General features: G+C 46.2%; 1 protein-coding gene across 1 annotated transcript in view; it reads left to right on the top strand.

Moving 5' to 3' along the window:
- Nucleotides 1–23,867, top strand: part of ABCF3 (ATP binding cassette subfamily F member 3) — a 981,204-nt gene that overhangs the window by 833,296 nt on the left and 124,041 nt on the right. The window contains exon 19 of the mRNA XM_069618825.1: nucleotides 8,991–9,123. Coding sequence (XP_069474926.1) covers nucleotides 8,991–9,123 — 133 coding nt within the window. The remainder of the gene's footprint in view (nucleotides 1–8,990; nucleotides 9,124–23,867) is intronic.

Below are 23,867 nucleotides of genomic sequence, written 5' to 3'. Positions count from 1 at the left end.
CTCCTCTGGTGTGCCATTGATCCTGGGAGGTAAGTTGTCTCAACATGTGTCGAAGGAGTCCTCTTTGAAGCACAGGCAGAATTTCAAATCTCCCTCCTAGTCTACTGAGAGAGGGTACATGTACCTGGACCCTCGAAGCCCTCGTCAAAGCATTTATCGAAGTCTGAGAAGCCATTGATGCGTTTCTGACTTCCATGCGTCAGCGCCATCAGAGCCTTCGAAGATTTCAAAACCTGTAGTTGAGGCTTCAACGTCTTTTAAGCCGATACCCAAATCCCATTGTTCTTAAAAAAATCGGATCTATTTTTGAGAGGACGACAACAGGCTATGATTACGGTACACCTACTGTACCTGAAGAGTTGGTCTGTGAAGAATTCAGAATGAAGAATCTGGTGAAGACTGTGAAGGAGGCAAGTGGACTGAAACTGGTTTCGCCAACCCAGAGGTGTCTGGTCATTCTGACTCTTCTTATATGGCAGTGAAAAATAAAGTCACTAAGTACCTAGATTGGGGGAAAGCCAATAGCTATAATTTAAAAGGATGACTTCACTGCCGTACTTGACAGTGGACCCCAGAGAGCAGCTATATTGCCCTTTCATACAGCTTTTAGAACAAGAGTATTAGAGAACTGGCTTAAGCCAGACTCCATACCTGCGGTTAATACTAATTTCACTAAAAAATATAGAACTACCTCTATTGATCCAGAATTCTTAACCAGGCACCCAACACCAGAAAGCCTGGTGGTGCAGGCAGCAACCTCGTCCTCAAAGGCTAAGGCCTACTCTTCCATCCCACCTGATAAGGATGACAAGAGAATTGATACTTGGGGAAGAGGGTTTTCAGTGCAGATAGTATAGCCCTCAAGTTGATAAATTCTACTCGTGCCTTTGACAAGTTTACCCATGCGTTGTGGTATGTTATCGCTTTGGCAGTGGAAAACATCTGAGAGGGCAAGGGGTGAGCGAGATCTTTTTTAATCTGGTACAAGATGGCAAGGATGCCATGTGTCGGTCACTGCAATCTGGTTTAGACTCTGCAGATTCAGCCAGCAGGACAATGGCAGCCAGCACAGTGGGCTGCTTGCTTGGCTTGGCTTAGAGAGTCGGATTTTGCACCAGACATCCAGGCTTGCTTGATGGACATGCCTTTTGATGGTTTTCAGCTCTTTGGATCAAAAGCTGATGATCTTAAGCTACAAGCTTCCAAAGCTGCAGCAAAATTGTTAGGAGCAGCTATTGGTCAGCCAAATCAAAACCAAGGCCCCTCTCAGAGGTGGCGAGGTCAGCCCTTTCATTTTTACTCGTCCATCACAAGAGGAAGGAGCCAATATTCAGAGGCCAAAGGAGAGCTCTCTGTGGTTCCAGAGGCAGAGAAGGTAAAGCTCCCCCTTCAGCATCGGCTGCCTTCACGTCAGCAGCACCTTCAAAACCACTCTGAATCCTTTGCCCAGAGGATTGTGGTGGGACAAAGGCTGTCTTTGCATCTGCAGAGTTGGGGGGCATAACCTCATATGCTTGGGCAGTTCAGACAGTGGCCCGCAGCTACTGCCTCCCATTCCTTGACAAGGCCCCCAGATTGTCCCCCAAGAGGCCTTTCTGTATTGAATTCAGATCCGCTCCTCTTACAGGGAATGTTTACCCTGTTGGATAATGGTGCTATCGAGCTTGTACCTGCAGCAGGGAGGGATCAAGTTTGGTATCCTCCCTATTTTCTAATCCCCACGGAGGACTGAGTGCGACCCATCTTGGACTTGAGACGCTTTAACAAGCTCCTCAGGATGGCAAGTTCAAGATGGTAACTTTCGCAGATCCTTCAGGCCCTTCGACTCTGTGATTGGACCTTCAGGATGCTTACTTTCATGTGCCCATTCATCAAAAACTCAAACTACGTGAGGTTCACAGTTTTGGCAGTTCTCATCAGTTCTGAGTTCTGCCATTCAGGCTCACCTCTGCCCGAGGGTCTTCACCAAGCTTATGGCAGTGGTGGCAGCAAGTCTAAGGAGGGAGGGGATTCACGTCTTGCCCTACATGGACTACTGGTTGATCAGAGCGTGTTCTCTGGAACAGACTCAGTCACCTCAATCGCACTCATCACATACTCCACGAGCTGGGGTTCTTTCTGAACTTCAACTTCAAGAGGTCCCATCACAGAAGCTTCAATTTATTGGAGCAGTTTTGGATTCATACTTGTGGGGGAGGGAGGACCTCGCCATCCGAGTTGATGGCACAACATCTCTCAGAGATGGTAAAAAAATGTCAGAGTGCCCAACATCTTCCGCCCTTCGACTTCCTAAGGTTGCTCGGCCTCATCTTGCAAATTTCTGGTGCCAGAAGCCCGTCTGAGAATGAGCCCCCTTCAGTGGACCCTCAGATCCCAATGGTCTCAATTCTCTGGCAGAATGACAGCCCTACTTCAGGTCCCAAACAAGGTCGCCCTGCATCTCCTTTGGTTGGCCTGCCTAGAGAATACAATTGGAGGAGAATGCTTTTGGCAACCATGGCCAGAGATGACAATTGTAACAGACTCCTCCCTTTCAGGATGGGGATCCCACATGAAAGACCTTTCAATCAGCGGTCAGTGGTCTCCGTCAGAGTCCAAACTTCACATCAATCTTTTACAGCTGAGGGTAATCAGACTAGCACTGACAGCCTTTCTGCCCTCAGGGGGGAAAAATGTCCTGATAATGACGGACAATATGGTGACCATGTACTACCTCAACAAGAGAGGGGTTGTATGGTCACTACCTCTGTGCAGAGAGGCAAAGCAGCTCTGGTTCTGGACAGCTCTGTACTGACAGCTCTACTGGCCGGAGACGAAAACACAGCAGCGGATGCTCTGAGCTGGGAGAGCACTATCTCCCACAACTGGGAGTTTGCTCAGGAAGTCCTTCTGGGGATCTTTGCCCTTTGGGGAACCCCTCAAATGGATCTGCTCGCAATCCGTGTCAACAGGAAGTGTGACCTATTCTGCTCCAGGGAATTTCCTCAAAGAGGAGCTCTAGGTGACATTTTCTCGTGGTGGACTGAGAATGTTCACTCCTGTGCACGTTTCCACCAGTCCCCATCATTCCTCATGTCATCCTGAGGTTGACGAAGTTCGGGAAATCGATGATCCTCATTGCTCTGAATTGGGCCAGGAGAACATGGTATCTGAACCTTCTAGAGATGGCCACTTGCCCTCCAATTAGTCTTCACCAAAGAGAGGACTTGCTCTCTCAGGAGAGGGGTGGGTGGGGGGGTCTCCTTCATCCTGAAATCAGTACTCTGAATCTTCACGCCGGTTTTCTGAAAGGGTAAGATACAAAGGCTCAGACCCTCGATAAGACCTGATGGAGTTGTTGCTTTCAGCCAGAAAGCCAGCAACGAAATCCCTGTACCGCTACCGTTGGAACACATTTCGCATCTGGTGCAGGGAGAAGAATGTTGATCCTTTCACTTGTAATACCTCTGTCTTATCTTTTTTGCATCATCTAGCCCATTTGGGCTCCAAGTCTCCACAGTTAAAGGCTACCTAGTGGCACTTTCTATTTTCAAGTGTTCGCTGGCTGAAGGCTCCTATTTCAAGATCCTATTATAATCCAATTCTTGAAGGGATTGACACATCTTTTCCCCCGATCCCTTTTTATTGTACTGGTTTGGAATTTAGATCTGGTATTAAGACATTTAAAGGGGACGCCCTTCGAGCCTATGTATTCTTGTCCTCTCAGAATGCTGACTCTTAAACAGCAATATCGTCTGCCCGTAGGGTGAGTGAGCTGCAAGCTCTTTCCTCCAAGCCACCTTTCACAATCTTCTTTTAAGACAAGGTGGTATTGAGTTGTGTCCATCATTTTTACCAAAGGTGGTATCCGAATTCCATCTAATACAAAATATTGTGTTATCTATCTTCTATCGACCACCCCGCACCTCAAAGGAGGCAGAAAGATTGCACCGGTTAGACCCAAGAAGGGCTTTACATTTTAACATTTCAAAAATGGCAGAACTGGGGCAGGATAACCAACATTTTATAGGCTACTCAGGCTATACATTAGGATTAGCTGTCACAAAGACTATTTCACAAGGGATAATCTTGTGCATTTCAGAATGCTATTCTTTAGCCGGAAAGGACCTGCCTGATGGATTAAGGGCACATTCCACCCAAGAAATGGCAACTTTTTTGGCACTTGAAAGTCGGGTACCCGTGCAGGATATCTGCAAAGCGTCTACTTGGTCATCCTTACACACCTTCAGTAAATATTATTGCCTAGACTCTGTCGGGAGGCCAAATTCGGCAAAGCTGTACTTCACAGCATCAATCAATCAAATAATTCTCAGCACCCACCTCCTTATACTGACTGCTTTGGGAGTGTATCAAAGATGAGGAATACGTGGGAGGACACAATCCATTCGAAGAACAAGTTACTTAAGCCTGGTAATGTTCTTTCGACTGGATGTTCCTCCCACATATTCCTCATAGCCCTCCCATCCTTCCCCTTTTACTTGCCAAGAATGTCCATGTTACGCCTTCCTCTCTTTCAACGTTCAACGCCGGATTCTTCAGTAACATGGGCGGAACATGCAGAGGAAAAACTAGAACTGGGGCAACGGTCGCTGCATGCTACTTATACCAGCATCAACGTCACAACTGAGGACAGGACAGAGGCCCTCTAGTACCCTGTGATGCTGGAAATGCATTGGAGGGACAGGGCCTCCCTGTCCTTTTTCTGTAGGCCTTTTTCATGTATGTTCTGTGTTTTTCGCCCAGGAGTCCATGTGGGACTCCTGGTATTGCAGCTCTTCCTCTTTTTGGTTTGGTGTACAGACCCCTGGGATACCTTTATGGCACCCATGGCTGGGGGTAAAACCCTGTACCCCTAGTGTATGTTTCTGGCCACCTGTGTGTGGCCTACAGAGCAGGGTATGGGCTGGTGGCAGCTCCATGCTGAATTTGACAGGTGCTCAGAGTATCCTCCATTTTGGGATACCCAGGCCCTGCCATTGGAATCAGTTGATTCCTGATAGGAGACAAGATGCCCCTGTGGCCTCTTGCTTTCTATTGCCTGTTACCTTGTTTTTCTCAAAGTCCTGGGAAGCCCTGACTCTGTCCCTTCCCCCTGACTGGCTGTTGGGTGGAAGTTCCATATATGGTATTGTGGGGGAAGTCCAGGCCAGACTGGCTGCAGCCTTCCCAATGACTTTGTTGTGGGTATGCCCGTGGGGTGGGACCTGGGTGAAAGGAGTGTGAGACGAATACGCATTTCATGTTATGGGGGTCTAGTATCTGGTGTTTAACACAATGACTGAGACAACCCTACCCGAAACTGGGATGAATGTAGTGTGGAGTGCTGAATGGCAGAGTACTTGTCCGAATCCACATTCTGTGTTGAGTCTCTGGATGGAGAAGAATGGCCTGAATGCACTGTGAGCCTGATTTTCTGCCCGACTGCCTGAATGCCCTTCTGAATGATTGGGTGCCCGAGTGTGACCCAGCAGAGTGAATAGGAGATCAACAGTATATCTGGGGGCCTCTCACTGATGGAGCACGTTCAGAAGCTGAAGTTGATTCTTGATGCTTAACCTTGAAGCCCACTGGAAGAAGAATTGCTGCTGCAGTCCTTCGCTAATCTGAAAGCTGCGTGACTGTCAAGGAACTGATCCAAGGGAGGACCTGGCTAGGAGACCTCTCACCGAGCTACGAGCGACCATTGTGCACCAGCTGATCTTTGCCAAAGCTCCCTGAACATCAGACCCTTGAAAGGCTGCTGACCGGAGAAGGGGACTTCGCGGAATAACGAAGTGAAGCGCCCAGACATTGAACTCCACCGTCGTCGACCGCCACCACAGTGCTCCTTTGCCTAAGACATTTGATCCAAGGACTCCCTTACTCATCACAGTCGAATGCTTTTGTCCTGCCGGAGAAAGTCCAGACCGTCGACCGAGGAGAATCCGCCGTGGGTTTCCCTACAGACGCCCCGACCCGACGCCCTTGCTGGGCTAAGGTCATCGACTTTGTTGCAACGAACACTCGTCGTTAAGGTGTACCACATGTCTCAGCTTGCAGGACGTTTTCGACTGATCGTCAACAAGCACCGCAAGAACTGAAGCTACTGCCGCAACAACATTTATCCCCCCTTTTTCTTCACCGACTCTCGACGAACCGTGGCTCCTGCCTTAAATGGAGTGCACTCAAGAAGGGCCCGTCGACGACTCACCGAAGAACTCTACGAAACCAGGTACTTCTGAGGTCATAGAACCTTTAGAAGGAATCAAGACTATATTGAGCATAATTGGACTGGGCTTGTCAAATACGCTTTATTTACAGGTTGCCCAGGTGGGGGTATCCGCACACAGAACTGTGTCTAGTTGGCAGGGACCCAGTCTTCTGCCATTGCTTGATTTAACTTGCTTTCTTTCTGCGATCTATCGTTGATTCATCTTATAATCTGGTTCGTATGCCATATGAACTGTTAGCAGTTGATGCACTTCAAAGGGATCGATAGTTAAGAGTGGTACCACGTAGATCTTTATATATTTGCCATTATAGTATTGCCAGAGTACAAAGTGTGTTATTGTGTATAACGTGAACCTTATTTATATAAAGAACTGTGTTTTCACTAAGATAGTGTGTGGACATTCCTTTGTGAGTGCTTGGGGACAACACTGTACTTAAGAACCAGCCTGCATCACCTCCTGAGAGCTAAGCCTTGGTTGCTCGACCACAATACCAATACAGAGAACCTTGGCTGGGCTGCTCTGTGCTTCGACTCTGACATATAGAGAGCAGGAGTACAGATACCCCCCTCCAGTCTTTACATACCGGACTCCAGGGCACCCGATGACATTTCTTTTTCCGAAGCAAGCTGCAAGCAGATTAGAATATCAAAGATGAGGAAGTGATGGTTTGTCCATGTCCGATTCTTTTCTTTGTGGGTTTAAAACAGTTTGGTTGTAGTCAGATTGGCAGGTCTGACTGTGAATGCCTTTTTGTGTCTGTATGTCAGTGATAAAATAGTCTTACACTGCTGTCAAATTGGCCATTAAATGTGAGTTTTCCCCTTTTGTTCTCTCATTTAGGATGTGTAGGCTTAAGGGTTTGGTGGGTCGTTCTTCTTCGATGTGTGTTCATCCCAACAGAAGAGGATGAAGTCCTTTTCCCTGGTAGTTTGTACATGTAGTTCCTCCATATCAGTGTGTGTCACGTGACTTTGAAGCCCCAGGTTTCAGATTCTATTGTATCAATTGTCCCCTGATAATTTGGGGATACCGTTGGCGATCTATGCACATAGATAAACATCTGCCTGTTATGGAAGTAGCTCTCTAGATATGCAAACACCTACGTGGTCCATCTCTTTTACATTTTGTGTTGGCTTTTTCTGCTTTGGACTGGGTCTATATTTTCCAGGATTGCCTGCCTTTACTTTGTTGTGAGTTTAGTCTGTCTGTTCGTTTGTGCTATCATTCCCATGGCTTATTGTTAATTTCCCATGCCAGGTCTCATATATGATAAGATGTCATGGTTGTCAGTTTATTGAAATATCTATTGGTTGTTTTGTTGCCTGAAATTGGTGACTTCAATCACAGGATATTTCAGTTGCTTATTATAAAAGCACCCATTGTGTGATATTTAGATTTGACTGTGAAATGGGGTTTCGCAATAATAAGCCAGTGTTACTTTTTTCTATCACAATAAAAAAGTGTTAAATGTTTTGGTTTGCTTTGCGGTTTTAATATCTTGTTTTATTGGTGTTTTTTCATTGACTCCGTAGTTTGAGCTATTTTATTTCTTTTTACCTCATTCTCCATGTGGGGCTGTATTCTGTTCTGTTTCTCTGTGCAAAGTAAATTCCTTTTCCATGTGGTGTGAAGATGTGTTCTCTGTTATTAATTTCACTTACTGTTCTTACTGTGTTGTTGGTATCATGATCTGATTTTGCTTATTGTTGGTGGACGCTGTGTAGCTTGATAGTTCGTGTATTGGGAATATTCTGGCGTTTGATTTACATATTCAAAATGTTTTCCCCTTTTTTTTTTGTTCTCTCCTGTTGGTCTCCTGAGTCTGGTGTGGTCACGATTGGTAGTTGTCCATGTTCCTTTTCGTTGACGTTAACTGGATTGTTTGGATATTGTGCTATCTGCACATCAGCAGTAGCTATTTGCACTCCTGCTATTGTGTAATTAGTTCAGTTTTATTTTGAATTTCAAATTGTGCAAGTCCTCTTGATGCAGGTCTTATCTTGGTAATTTTATGGATAGTGTTATTTTCATGTATGGTAATTTTCAAAAAGGTTTTCTGTAGCTATAATTATATGTCTTCCTGTTTAAGAAACAGATGGGTTGGGTTGCTGAATCCGGTATTGGAAATCTTTTCACTTGCTCGCTGTGTCTGTGCAGGGGATCTGATCTGTGCCCTTTTCCTTAAAATTTGCTTGGCCCATATAGGTATCACCTGTTCCAGTACGAGAGTTTTCAGATGCATTGTGCACTTCGTTTCAATGAGAATTTCCCATGTATAAATAATTTGGTTGTAAATGTCCAAGTAATATTAACATTTTGCACTTTAGAGTTTGACATTGTAATTGTTCTACAGAAAGTGTACATTCTGTATTTGTCTAAAATTGAAGGACGTTTTTTCTTTTTTTACACGCATCAAACTCCTTTCAAGAGGTACATTTGCCTGGTATCTCTGCATTATTGCACAGTAACACAGAACAATGTAATTGAATTCCATCAGGAATCAAGCACTAGTTGTAGCTCCCCTAATAAAAGCATACAGCTATGTTTACATGTCTACCCACAACCAATCCGAGGTGATATCGGCCATGCCAGAATGTATTCATTGCAACCCTTCATCTATAGCCAGTATAACATGGTTTATCTTACTGCATGGTAGCAAATTACCCAACTCTGCAGGCTCCCAAGCGCTAACCATTATTTAGAACCAGAAAGACTCTAGTGCTCTGACAACCTAATAAATCCCAATTTTTGTATTTGTTATCCTCCTCTGTATTTTAGGGAAGACGGAAGAGGAGTACCGGCATCAATTGGGCAGCTATGGCATCTCTGGGGAGTTGGCTGTCCGGCCAGTAGCCAGCCTATCCGGGGGTCAAAAGAGCAGAGTGGCCTTCGCACAGATGACTATGACCAGGTGAGAAACCTTTCTAGTACGCTTCAAGTAAGTGGGTCCACTGAATAAGAATGGCCTATAGCGGACACATTGCTGATTGCATTCACAAATGTGACTTTTATATCTTATAATTATAAAGCATAATTGCAAGGCTATATATGTGTTTAATCTTGCTTATAGTTTCTTCGTTGGACCACTTTTATGATACCTTAGCAGCACATTCCATGATGACCTGGTCGTATATGGGTTGCCTGACTTAGCCAATCTGCTAGTCTACGATTGCAATACCACAGCTCAAAATGTGCACTCGCCACTAGCATGGTCTAGTGATAAGTGTGGCACTGTCTTCAATAAAGACACCAGACATTATAAATAGGTGTTCAGTTTTCATTAAACAAGAATCCATACAAGAAAATGCCAATTGGGCCTCATAATCTAGGGGTGGTCCTGGTGTGCTTTCCCTTGACCTTCCCAGACTTTCCTCATCTGACAATTTCTTGGAAAAAAACAGAAATATAGATTCTCTATAGCCTGGGGACTCCTGCTGCCTAGTCTGTCCTTGCCCAAGAAAGGAGGTTCTGACCTTAGCTCTCCATTCAGATTTCCCAAGTGACCTAGATGGCCCTTTTATCTCCTTGGCGTGCCTTTCATTTGGATGACCAGACTTTCAACGCTTAACCTCAATCTTCTCTCAGTGCGCCTGTCTCTACTATTCTCTACCGTCTTAACACAATCTCCCACTCTCCCTCTTTCTAAACTCTTGCTCCTGACCTTATTGCTTCGCTTCTCCCTCCCTACTCTCCAATTCCCTCCTAATTATGTTGCGTTATCTCTGCTCCTCTCAAACCACCTATTGGGATATGGTGTCCTGCTAATTTTCCAGAAGTATGGTGCCCTGCTCACTGTTGGGTAAGATTTTCATATTTGTGATACATCTTCCTAACCTGTGTCAACTCCAGAACATTTTGCTTGGACTTGGTGATTATTTTCCCTTGTCCCTAGGTGAAGGGGAATCTTTTTCACCTCTCACCTAGTCCGTTACTCTTTTTATGGGTGACCTTTATATGTCTCTCCATAGTGTATGGTTGGAGTTCTAGTTTCCTACAAGCTTTAATTTAATTTAATATTTATTGTGCTATAGTTTAAACTATAAACTTTACACAAATTTAACATTAAATAGCATAGTAAAATACTGACATAATTCAAATACAATTTTTAAATACACATAATTTGCAATACAAAATACTATTTTAAAAGAAATGATTCACATTATTCACAGATATATATAAATTTCATACCTTCTATATAAGAATTACCTTCATAAGACCTATTCCTCTACAGAGTTATACCCAATCTTATTTCAATTTGCAACCAAATAGTATACAGAGCTATTAAGAGACGTAGACTATTGGAGTTGAGGCAATGGTGCCAAAACAGGGCTTCCCCAATATATGTAGTTTCATGCACGTAGCTACCAAGAAGGGGAAGAAAAGTACCAACCATCTCCGAACACTCAGTCAGCAAATGTTTTGCAGTCTCCAACTGCTTATGTGCTTTACATAATCGGCAGATACGTTCCTCGACGGCCATCCTATCTTTTCTCCTCGTATTGCTTATGGTAGGTAGTTGTTCTAGGCGAAGCAGTAATATAAACCGTCTAAGTCTAATAGATGGACAGATATTCAAGTATCTCTGGGGTTTCCTAAATTCAAATAGTCTATATTGCACAAACTGGTAGCTGCTCAAACTCTTAAGATGTTCAAAATTCTCCAGCCAATCCCAGAGATCAATGCGTTTACTCAATGCTCTATTTACTTTATCTGAATATTTACCATCTCTGGATTGCCAGCCTATTTTCGGAGAACAGATTGTTCATCTGATCTACAAATGAAGAAGTCGAGCCTTCCTTTTTTATTTCTTGATGTACCGCTGTTAATATATCATTACTTATATCTCGAGTCATTCTGAGATATAACGCGGCTCTCTTCTTTAATACCAATGCCTTTAGGGAGGTTAGACCCAATTCTAATCTGATGATGGCCACAGGAATAGAGGGAGGTAGACCAAGCACACGTCGCCAAAATTTACCCTCTAATATCTGTAGCCATCTAAGGTCAGACTCTAATAATGCTTCCAGGCCATATATTATCGCCGGGGCGAACACCTGTATATAAAGTTGCCTTATACCCCATAGAGTGAAACCGCTATGGCTGATCGTAAATCTATGAAATAAGGCAGTCAACTGTGCAGCTTTAATACAGCGTGTTTGTTTACATGCCAAATAATCCCCAGTGTTTTCAAAGTCGATGCCTAAATAGCAATATCGAGGGACATATGTGATGTTCACTACCCCTACTGTGAGTTGCACGCGGGAGACCTTTTTTTTGTATATCTCATAATCTTTGTTTTTCCTAAATTAATGCTTAAGCCATTCTCTTCGGCGTATTCCCATAATGCAACCGCAGATCTTCGCATCCCGCTAATGGTGTGATCAAATATCACCAAATCATCGGCGTATGCTAGTACTGGGCAGCTAGCTTTCCCAATTTTCGGCGGGCAGTTTCTCACCTTATTTAATGCATCAGGAATGTCATAGGTATATAGATTGTAGATTAAAGGAGCCATTACGCATCCTTGCTTGACACCCCTATTTTGTATAACATTTTGAGTTGTATGGCCATCTTGGTCTAATTTCAATTTAACTGAATTGTTTGAATGCAAGAGTTTTAGATAATATATTAGGCCATCAGGGCAGCCCATTGTATACAGTTTGTTCCATAACCGACTACGGGGTATGGAATCAAACGCCGCTGTGAAGTCTATATATAATGCGTAGAGCGGGACCGATCCAGTTCGTAAGGCTCAGGTTCGCAGAATATCCATAATCATGATGTTATGGGCAGTGGAGTAACCTTGTCTAAACCCACTTTGGAATCTAGACAATACTCCTTTGCCTTCTGCCCAGGATTGTAACTCATTGAGCAAAAGTGAGGCAAATATCTTTCCAGTGGCATCAAGCATGGAAAGCAACCTATAGTTGCCTGGGTCGAGTCTATCGCCCTTTTTAAAGACTGGAATTAATATTGCCGTCTGCCAGGAGCAGGGTATTTTACCTGTCTTTAATATTTTCTGAAACAGGATATTTAGCAAACTTGCCCAAAACTCTGGGTATACTTTCATGACAATATTAGCCAAACCGTTGGGTCCCGGTGCTCTTGATGATTTTAACTCTTTGATTTTATTCAAAATGAGCTCGTGCGTTACGGAAAATGGGGCCTCACAAGGCGGCCTGCCAAGTATTGTTGTTTCCTCACCCACCATATTTCTGTTTTCTAGAAATGTGACCCACACTCTCGCTTCAATAGGGTTAACCAATACCCCCCTCTGTGTACCCTGAGCCTCGCTCAAGAGAGACCAGATGTTACGGGTCTTCTTTTCACATATGGTCTTCACTAATTTTTGCCAGGTAAGAACCTTGTCCGCCCTTTTTTTCTCCTTAATGGTCGATCTATATCTATTTTTAATCGATCTAATTGTCCGATAATAGGCTTCCCCGGGGGCCATTGATTTCTTGGCTCTGCGAAGCTCAGCTCTAAGGTTACGCTTCATGTCTCTAATTATTTTATCGAATGGTAGTTTATTCCCCACACTACTTATCATACACCCCATAGGGGCCGCAGCATGTTTGCCTGAAAAAGCACTAATCCAGTCTTCTATGGAGTTGATGGACATATCATTAAATTTGTGTAGCTCTTTAAGCACTACTATTCCCAGAGTTTCTGCCGCAAGTGCGATATTCTTATCTGACCAGGAAATCCTGGTTCCTGTCTTATTGACTTTTACAATACCCATATTGCTAACTGAGGGCTGTTTTCGAGGAATACTCATCGTACATTTTAATGCGGCATGATCGCTCCACATGTTGGGCATAACTATCAGATCATCAATCTGCTCTTGAAGCCCTGGACATATATATATGTAGTCCAACGTGCTGTTAGCAGCACCGTTGGACCAAGTATGTTGTCCAGGTTGATCACTAGCTGTTCTGCCATTAAGCATTATCATATCCCAAAATTCAAACGGGGATTCCCAGGTACTGCCCTCAATATCTTTTTTGTTATGAACCATAATACCCTTCTCTTTCAATTTAGGATTCTGCATTTTGCACACCCGTCCTCTCATATGGCAATTGAAATCACCCACAACCATTACTCCCAAATTAGTAGCTACAGGTGTCCAATTTGCCAACACATCCTGCAATGAGTCTTGCAAATGTTCGCATAATATTGCTCCAGGTGGATTGTAAAGATTTACCAACAAGAAAGAAAACATAGAATCTATGTCATCAAGTATCACTTCAAATGCGAGTAAGTTGTTTTCACAGTTAGAGCCAATCTGCCTGGAGCCCACGGTATTGGCCACTCCTGTCACCAATCCACCAAAAGGCCTGCCTTTGTCACCTCTTTTGGCAGCAGCGTGAAACAGCATATACCCATCTAATACCAAAGGGTCCAATGTCCAAGTCTCTTGCAAGCAGAAACAGCTGGATTTGTCAAACAATTTCGTAGAGCCCTCTGGTGTGAGTAAATGCCTAAAACCCCGACAATTCCAAGATACAACAGATAGATCTCATGGTTTCCTTAAGATCTCAGGAAGGGCGTCGGCCAGCCATTTCAAAACCTGTCGGACATCAGACGCTTCTATTTTCTTATCAATCTGTATGTTGGGGCAGGGTACTGTATCCACAACAACGGTAACCTCTTCCTCCCGGCAGCTGGGATCTATTTCATTTAAGTCAACATCCACTTCCACGTCTACTGATTTTAATTCCTCTTTATACTTTCTTAACAGATCCGCCGTAGCTGCAAATTTACAGTGAATGGCTGAGACATTGGGATTCGGACCTTTCAGTGGTTCAACAAATTGAAAGTCATCTGAAATTAATACCCGCAGTTGAGGGACAGAATGTAATCTTGTCAATAACTCTGATCGCGATAGCCATTTATTAACCTTACTCTGATATAGATTTTTAATCAGGCATATTCGACTACCTTTCTTCTCGTTCTTATTGACCGAAGTGACCATTACTTCAAGAGGTAGATCTTCCTGTACTGTCGGTTGACTAGTTACCATAGCTGTATCTACTGCACTGCTATGGCTCGCCTCCGTCTCTTCCACAATCTCTGCACTTTCTTCATGGTCCACTGTCAGTCCCTGTTCGGGGAGTAGCCAGCTAGTCAAATATCCATCGCGAGCTGCCTTTCTTTTCTTGGCTCTTGCGACTCTTTTCCTACTCTTCTTGGTAGTCATTCCCCTCTCATTCTTCTCTGTCGGTGTTAGTTGTGTGGCACTGTCTCTTTTGCCCTTGTTTGTTTTTCTTGCTAAACGCTTCCATTCTTTTCCAAAAAACAGATCGGGTCTGTCTGACACCTCGTTGATCTCCAAATTTTGTTGCTTATCAATCTCACTTGTTGCATGAATTGCCTCAGATAGATTTGCCTCCACATCTTCGACCGAAATCGTTCTCTCCTTGTTTCCCCTGATGAGGATGTCCATATTGGCTAGAATCAGCCCCGACATTTTCAGCAAGATCTTAAGTGCAAACTGCAGTGAGGCTACCGATGCCTGAATCTCCGCTATTTCGGCTAGCCCTGTACTAGATTTATCTATACGGTCAATTATTTCATCAGGATCATCTTCCATAGAGGCTAACGCCAAGTTAGGAGATGCGGAGAGTCTCTCTAGTCGATCTCTGACCGTGGAAGTCCCTGAAAGTATGTTCCTAGGTTTATCTATCGGTAGACTGCTGTTGTTATTGAATCTTACTTCAGGTTGTGGTGTCATGTTTCTCTGGATATTTAAACATAAGTCTAATAGTGAGTTATTGTCAATATCTTCAAAATTAGATATACTCAATAAAGGATTTTCTCGTTGGTCGGATGTAACTTCTTCAATTGTAGTTGAGTTTATTTCTCGAGGGGGAAAGAAGGAAGTAATCACACCTTGATTAATCAGAGAGCTTTTTTTTTTGCTTTTACTTTGGGGATCAGATTATCCATCTCAGCCTTCTTGTTAGCGGGACCCCAAGCAACTGTTCTTGACTTGGTCTTCCTTAAGTTGTACACAGGATAATTCAGGTTCTTGTCTGATTGCATTAGAGACGTCTCAAGTGGACTCTCTACGAGTACCAAGACCGCTCGCTTCGGCAACTCACAGTTTGCAGGGTTCAGCCCACTTTATTTTCCAGCTAGCACACTGTTGTTGTTCTATCTCTGGATCAAAGGCTTCAGCCCACAGTCTCCAGGTATTATCCGCTTGGATTGATAACAGAGGGCTGACTATTCCGGTAGATCCACCTAGCTTACCTCTGTTAGTGTGTTGCACTAATTATTTGCTATACTGGGCTAATTAGCCTCAATGGGCTAAGTTCAGTGTTACTACCTACTCCCTATTCACCTCCAAGGTTGTGGACAGACAGACCCTGTTCAACAAGATTTCACCAATGGGAAGTTACTCGAGGCCACCCGCAATCACTCGGCCAACCAGGCACTAGACCAGGACTCGGATCACGTTTTGTAATTATAGTCGTGCACTTACGGCTGCGACAAATAATGTTAGTCCCAGCACTTGAGTACTCCCTCTCCCATCTCTAGTGTCCGTTCTTCATGGCACTAATTAGCTCCTCCTATAACTCTTGTATAGACAAGACACTACAGAGGTGCACGCCACTTCTAAGTAGGTGCAGGGAGATCAAACAGCTGTGTCAGGCCGCACCTCCACCCCGCGTGTGCAATATTACGCTGTGCGAGGCCGCCTCCAGCACCACAAGGAGTATATTTATGTGCCAGAACACTCGTGTTAAAAAAAGTCGTGGGGAGCAGTAAATTGTGACCTCGACCGGAGTGGCCTGCAACCAGACCAGCCACAATCCGGCCGCGGGGTTCCGCCCCCGAAGTCAACCCGGGCTCGTAGACTCTCTACGCCCCGTCTGATCTGCTACCTAGTAGGGCCGGCCACAAACACTGTTCCCCGGTATGTTCAGGGAACTCACCCACCGCTCGACTGCGTCCCCGCAGCTCTGCAGCTCCACTCCACTGCTGCAGCTCCACTGCAGTGCTCACCGAGCGACAAGGGCAGCGCCTCAGAGGATCCACACGAGACCCGAAACCAAGCCGTATCGGCCACCTGGTCGCATTCCGCTCCTCGCTCACTCGGCTACCACCTCGCTTCGCTGAGGTTAGAGAAAAGGACCTGCAGGGGCGTGTCAAACCGCACCTCACGTACGTGCTCTCGTATGTACGTAGAGAGAGGCCGCTTCCGACACTAATCACCAACTGCTCTGAGCTTTAGGCTTAGGCTGGGTTGACCCTGTGGGCATCCCTGTTAATTTCTCTTGGGTGAACTACTGTTCCCAATGGGTAAAGAGGGATTTTCATCCCCCTTTACATTTTATATAGTGAGCCAGCACACCCCACCTTAAGTGGAGTCCTGGGGGATACAATGTATCCCCTTGCTTACTTACCTGTAGTATTTTTGTTACAATTGCAAGTTTACTTGAACGGCTGGTGGCAGTGGTTTTACCTTAGTGACTTTTTAGTCTTATTACTCGCAGGCTGTTAAATCGGCCTAGGTAATGCACAGAATAATAATAATTATGAGGGACACCATTTTGCTAAAATGGTAGGCTCCTTCTATTTTTGCCATTTCTTGTTTGCTTGTTGTTTCTGAGGTCTTTCCCTACGATTCTAGGCGGGAACGACCTCAGTGGAAGTTTTGTCTTCGGCGGGAATCCTTTGTATTTCACGCCCAGGCTCCAGAGTGTCTGAGAAGGCAAGAAGCGAGGGAAGAATCCAAAACTCTGTAGCCCTTTGTCTTTCCACTTGCCTGAAAGGAATACACTCCCAGTGGGTGCTGGCTGTCCTAAATGGACAGCCAGACTGCCGCTTTCTATAAACTGCAGGGAGAGATTGCAGAAGTTGTGCTGTAGTTCCTGATAAATACTCTGAACCTGGAGGCTGCTGGCAAGTCGACCACTGGAGCTGAAACCGAAGAGGAAGGTGAAGAAAAGACAGCTGTACGATTTCCAGCAACCGAAGAGCCTGCTGTGTAACCGGAGCCTGCTGTAGCCCTTCTTTCCAATAGACCTTGGGGTCCCGGACGCAATGACTCCTACCCAGAGGCAGGTGAGATCCACTAGTCTCAAGAAGACCTGTATTCTGAGCCATCGCACGACGTGCTGCGACCTTGCCGGGTTGCAATAGCCCAATATCCTGGGACCTCGAGCCACTGTGTGGTACATGGTATTCCGAAGTCTGAATCTGTCCAAAACTTTGGTGGCCACCTCCTGGCTCTCCAGAGACAAGATTCGAATCCCTGAAGTCCTCTCACCAGTGTGCAGGACCAAGAGAGTGAAGAGAATCCAACCACAATATTCGTTCTTCATCTGGCTACTGTAAAAAGGTGCCAGAGACAGGATAATACATGAACTATCCGTTGCTGGAAGCCTCCTGTGACTGCTGCTGCAAGTTCTAATCCAGTGTCCAGTTCTTTCCTCGCCAGACCAAGAATCCAGGGACCGGGTCCTGTGCGGCTGCATCTGTAGCTCTTCTTTTCTCCTAAGGTACTTTGTGGGCTTGGGTAATACTTACCTTAAGTCCTTTTTGAATCCTGTGAGGCTGAGTGGGTGACCTGTGTGGTTGGGAGTTTGCCTGTACCACTTGCCCAGGCCTAATGCTGGAACGCATATTGGGAGCCTTGTCAGGAGTCCCTGAACACTTTAACTAACAAAGTGAATACTTACTTGTTGAAGAAGATTTCCTATGTAACTGACTTTCCTGCAATGGAAACCTATCTCAACCTGCCTACAGCTTGCTCCTAGAGCACTAGGGTCCCTCTTAGGTCTCTAAGAAAACTCATGCTATAGACTAAGGAAGGACTGGATAAGAAAAGGCTTATGTCTTGAAAAGTATAACTGGTGTAAAAGTACTTACTTACTGAAAGAATTAGTGTGGTAACTGGATCTCTGTGAAAGAAGAAGTTACAAAGTGTCCTTAAATTATACTTACCTTTGGGGGGCGATGTTGCGCACATCAAACATGGCCGCCTAGTTTGAGAGCTCCAGCCCAGACACAATCCTTGTAAGAAAAAAATCCTTCCAGCTTCGTCCCAGACCCTAACAGAAGCAAGCATCCGGAGGCGAGAAACGTGAAGGGTATCTTGGTGGAAGAGCGGTGAAAAACCGGGACTGCGCTGCAGAGATATTGCATCCGGCAGTTTCGGCGGCTGCGAGGGACCCGTGTTGCCGCCTGGAAGCTCCACGAGCACCTGGACTGCCGGCTGCGGTGGGGGAGGGGCACCGCGAGGTTGCCACTATCCTGATACGCGAGGAGAGCTGTGTGATCACCTGGCCCCGAGACGATCGTGGTAGAACCACCGATCATTCCCCACGACCAGTGACAGAAGACAGCGGGAGAAGGTGCACCCATTGGACGCGGGGGACCCCAATTGGTGAGACCGCATTGGGTGCGCAGCGCGGCCCGCGACTGCTGGTGAGGCGGCTCGCCGCGGCGCCGGCCGCGGCCGCCTGGGTGGAAGGACTACACCCAGAGGTGCCCCCGCCCCCACGGACTGACGCCTAGTAAGTGGTTTTTGGGCGGGGACGGAGGCCCTAATACCGCTGCCCGTGAGGCGGGCTTTCACAACACGCTGCTGCGGCCGGGGGAGAGCTTCATATTGTGCTCCACAGCGCCTGCAACAACCCCACTTATATGGGGGATTGAACATTAATCCTTGGCAGCGGAGACATCTCGGGGCCCCGTTGGGCCACCACCACGTGAAGGAAGGGGAGAATATACACATGCCCCAGAGTACAGTATAACTGCAACAAAAAAAAAAAACTCAAAGTGCAGGAACGGGGGGCAACAGCGCAGACCTCCCTCATTGCTCTGGGGACACTGCTCAAAGCGCCACTACGCCAAGTGAGTGGTTTTGGGCGGGGACGGAGGCCCAAATACCGATGCCCGTGGGGCGGACTTCCTCAATAAGCAGCTGCGGCGGGGGGAGAGCTTCGGGTCGTGCTCCAGAGCCTATAACAACCCCACTTATATGGGAGATTGAACGTTAATCCTATACACACACCCCCGAGTGCAGTATAACTGCAAAAGCCTCGAACCTCAGAAGGTGCGGGCGCAGCGGGGCAACGACGCAAACCTCCCTCATTGCTCCAGGACACTGCTCAGATCGCCACTGAGGCCCCAACATATACAACCCGGAAGGGTGACCTGTGGCTCCCACGGGTGCGGACCAGCAGGATCTACCCCTGTAAAAAACCCAACTGCCTGGTCTTGAGGGCAGGCATACCAACAACGTTCTCTCCACATCCTGAGCTACACGGAGGTGCGGTGGGAGATAACACGTGGGAGCACGCAGTCCACCCCCAACGGACAACCGCAATTTATGGGCTGCAACGAGAGGAAGGGGACAGGAGGGAAAAAGATCGGCCCGATGGATACATTCACCAGTTCGCAGCCACAAGGGGCAACTAGGGGGGAACCATCAACATCTGATGGGCACGAGAGCGACCCGATCGATCGCCTGGCAGCGCTGATGCAGAATGGATTCATGGCGGTGAACGTTAAACTAGATGATATAGTGGCGACGGTAGGGTCCCTAAAAGCGCGCGTGGAAAAGGAGAGCGCACGTATTACGGCAACAGAAAACAGAATAAGCGTAAACGAGGACACGATACTAAAACACGGGCGAGATATAGCCCACCTCCAAACAGAGCTACATAAGACTCAGACCAAGTGCGAGGACCTTGAATCGAGGTCCCGGAGGAACAATATCCGGATTGTTGGGGTGTCGGAAAAGTTCAGAAAGGGCCCCATGGAGAGACAAGTTGAGACCTTGCTGAAAGACATCCTGGGCGCTGACTCCTTCTCGGATCATTTTCTGATCGAAAGGGCCCATCGTAGCCTAGGTCCGCTCCCGAAACCAGGCTCCCCACCTCGAACCATAATTGCGCGTCTCCTAAACTATCGAGACAGGGATACTATACTCCGGCTGTCGAGAGAAAAAGGTACCCTACGCCATGAAGAGAGCACAATCCACATATATCCGGATTTCTCAACCAACGTGCAAATGCAAAGGAGGTCGTACGAAGGAGTGAAAAAACAGCTACGAATCCGAAATGTTCCCTATGCCCTCATATTCCTGGCAAAAATGAGAATACAGCATGGGGGACGTGCACATTTCTTCGAAAATCCCACGGACGCCATGTCATACGTAGAGTCTTCCATTCCATTACCCACCGGAGATCGAGGGGCAAGCCAAAATGCGAACTCATAACCGACAGGTGAATGGTGAGACCAGACCGGTCTAGGACTCGATCGCCTACCATATGGTGAGAAATTATTGAGATTTGAAGATATGTAATAATGGTGACGAACTGAGCTTAAAAATTGTTTTTCTGGGCTGTGGGCCTCAGCCTAGAGCGGGCCAGATGGCCGCAATCAGTGAACCTCAGGAAAGTTCCACATGTTTCGGGGACAGTTTATTGCGGGGCAGCATTGTCATGTTGGGGTTGATGATGTGGGTGGGGGTTTAAAATGTCATATGACTGAATGGGGAGGGAGGGAGGGAGGGGGGAAAAGTTGGGGTCTGGGACTCGGTTGAAGTAGTCTCACAAGTTAAAAAACGTGGTGACGTTGCAACACATGGAAATCTCCTGAATAGCAGCAAGGCCAAATATGTACACTGGTAATACAGATATGGCTAACTCTGTCAAGGTAGCCCGAGGGCTCCGATTGAAACTACTCACTTGGAATGTCCGGGGCCTGAACAATCGAACCAAATTAAGGAAAGTGGGAGCCTATATTACTCGGCATCAACCCCACATTGTTATGCTACAGGAAACTCATGCGCTTCAGAAAGTCAATGCCGAGTTCTTGAAAGGATGGGGTGCTCACAGATATTGCACGGAATACTCCTCACAGGTGAGAGGGGTACTGACCCTGATACATTTGTCCGTTGGGTTCCAGTTTGAGAGGAGTAAAATAGATCCGATGGGTCGCTATGTTATACTTTGGGGCAGCATCAATCGGGAAGCAATGATTTTCATTAACACATATGGTCCAAATATAGATGACCCTGAATTCTACATAAATGTACTACATGAGATTGGTGCGTGGGGGGGGGCGAGCAAATAGTGTGGGGAGGAGACTTCAATACTATTTTAGATACAGTACTAGATCGTTCAACCTCCACACATCGGAACCCCTCGAGAGCAGCCAACACTCTGCAACAAATCATCTTACAGCTACAGCTGGTAGACGCCTGGTGAACAATCCACCCCCTAAAACGACAATATTCCTTTTACTCCTCAGTGCATGACAGTGAATCCTGCATTGACTATTGGCTGGTGTCGGCGTCTCTTGTGCACCAAATTACTGGAAGTGAAATATTTCCCCGCACCTTGTCCGATCACTCTCCCATAGAGTTAGACATGGCGTTGAAGAATCTTAAACCCCCGGCCAAGAGATGGAGAATGCCTTCTGACATCTTTAAGGATCCTGGGTGGTAGAGGAACTGCACACCGAAGTTGAATTCTTCTTTGAGACCAATGGGGGTTCGGTGGACAGTCCCTCGATGTTGTGGGAAACATTCAAAGTGTGGGTGAGGGGTATCCTGATTTCCAAGTCCACGGGGCTATTGAAGGCGGTTAGGAAAGAAGAGGTTGAAAAGCGGCTGGGGGAACTAGAACAACAATATACATCCTTGCACAAAGATAACACCCTTGCGGAGATTTATAGCAACCTACAAGAATTTAATAAACTAGCGAATAGGGAGTTGCTGTACATGACCACTCCGGTCAGAGCACGCCGGTATGGAGAAGGAAACAAGGTGGGGCGCACATTAGCTAACCTATTGAAAGCTGACAAGGGCTGCACCATGATTTCCAGCATAATAGGGAGCGACGGCGTAGTACAAACAAGTGAGGAAAATATCAATGGGGAATTTGCCCTTTTTTTATAAAGAGCTCAATGCTAATCATGACCTAAAAACCCCCAGTGATATCCAACTCTACCTAGATAGTATAACGCTTCCAAAATTGATTGATGAGAATAAACTACAGTTAGACCAACCCCTTACGATCGAGGAAATTAAGGAAGCGATTAAATCATTGGCTAATGGGAAAGCCCCTGGTTCAGATGGTCTGGGAATCAAACTGTACAAGGAACTAAGCGAATAACTTGCCCCGATACTGCTGTCCATGTGGGAGGAGGCCACAGAGATAGGGACACTACCACCAACCATGAGAGAGGCGATAATCACAGTGCTCCCTAAGCCTAGACGTCCCCCCAACGAGATGTCCTCATATCGGCCTCTATCTCTTATAAATTGTAATGCTAAGATATTCGTGAAAATCCTGGCCAACAGACTCCTACCACACATGCCGGCACTAGTGCACCCTGATCAATGCGGGTTTATTCCCAGTAGATCTACAGCGCTCAATCTGCGCAGGCTGTTTGGCGTAATGGCTGAAATCAAACCGGAGGCTCAGGCGGTGGCTGTGTCCCTGGATGCCGAAAAGGCATTCGATTCTGTGTCATGGGTGTATCTGTTCATGGTGCTTGGTAGGTTCAGGCTGGGTCCCATTTTTTTTAACTATGTCAAGGTACTGTACACTAACCCGGGAGCCAGGGTGTTGACTAACCACACTATGTCTGATTGGTTTGAGTTGAAGAGGGGCACTAGACAGGGCTGCCCATTCTCTCCCATACTGTTTGCGCTCACTATGGAGCCAGCGGCGGCGGCAATTAGAGAACATCAGAAACAGAGAGGTATATGGATGGCGGCCTTACTCAGTCGATATCCCTCTATGCCGACGACACCCTGTTATACGTTAGAGAACCTGACAAACACCTGGGCCCAGTAATGGAGGAAATGCACAAATTTGCGTCATGCTCAGGATATAAGACTAATCGATCTAAATCTGAAATATTCCCTCTGACCCCCGCTACCAATTGCCCAAACGATACACTTGGTCTAAAATGGTCCCCGGACAAGATCAGATACCTAGGGGTTATAGTTTCTGGAGACAAAACATCTCTTTTTTTGAACAACCATGAATCCCTGCTGTCTACTATTGCCACTAAACTTTGTTTCTGGGCCAAACTTCCCATATCACTAATATGTCGGGTAGCCATATTAAAAATGGTCATCCTTCCCAAATTATTGTATATATTTACTAACATCCCGATCTGGCCTGGCAGGAAATGTTTTGACACCCTCAGGTTCCTGGCGGTAGAATTTATCTGGAGCAGGGGGGCGCCTAGGATGAAGTGGGAAAAAATGGTGGAGCCTTACAATAAAGGTGGCATAGCGGCGCCCGATTTTGAATTATATTATCTGGTTGCACAGGCCCAATTTGTTAAGCACTGGTATGACGAACAGGACACCTCACCCCACATCTGTCTTGAAAAACATGCAGCGCGCCCAACAGACATAAGGTCAGTCATTTTTTAAATTAAACGCAGAGACGACTGCCCATTTGACCCAGTTAGTACGACAGCTCAGGCATGGTCCAAAATCTTCCAAAGGCTTGGGGTAAAGACACCTTATTATGCTGAGGCTCCTTTTTGGAACTTCCCAGGCATAGCACCTACATACGACCCAGGTGAAGAATTCAAAATCAGGGACATATTCCCCAACGGGAGGTTTATATCATTAGAGGACTTTGGGACGGGGATGGGGAGGGATCAGCT

This window comes from Ambystoma mexicanum, chromosome 10 (assembly GCF_040938575.1).
Source record: "Ambystoma mexicanum isolate Mex_15411 chromosome 10, UKY_AmexF1_1, whole genome shotgun sequence".
Taxonomy (NCBI): domain Eukaryota; kingdom Metazoa; phylum Chordata; class Amphibia; order Caudata; family Ambystomatidae; genus Ambystoma; species Ambystoma mexicanum.
This window is presented reverse-complemented; position numbering and strand designations above follow the sequence as displayed.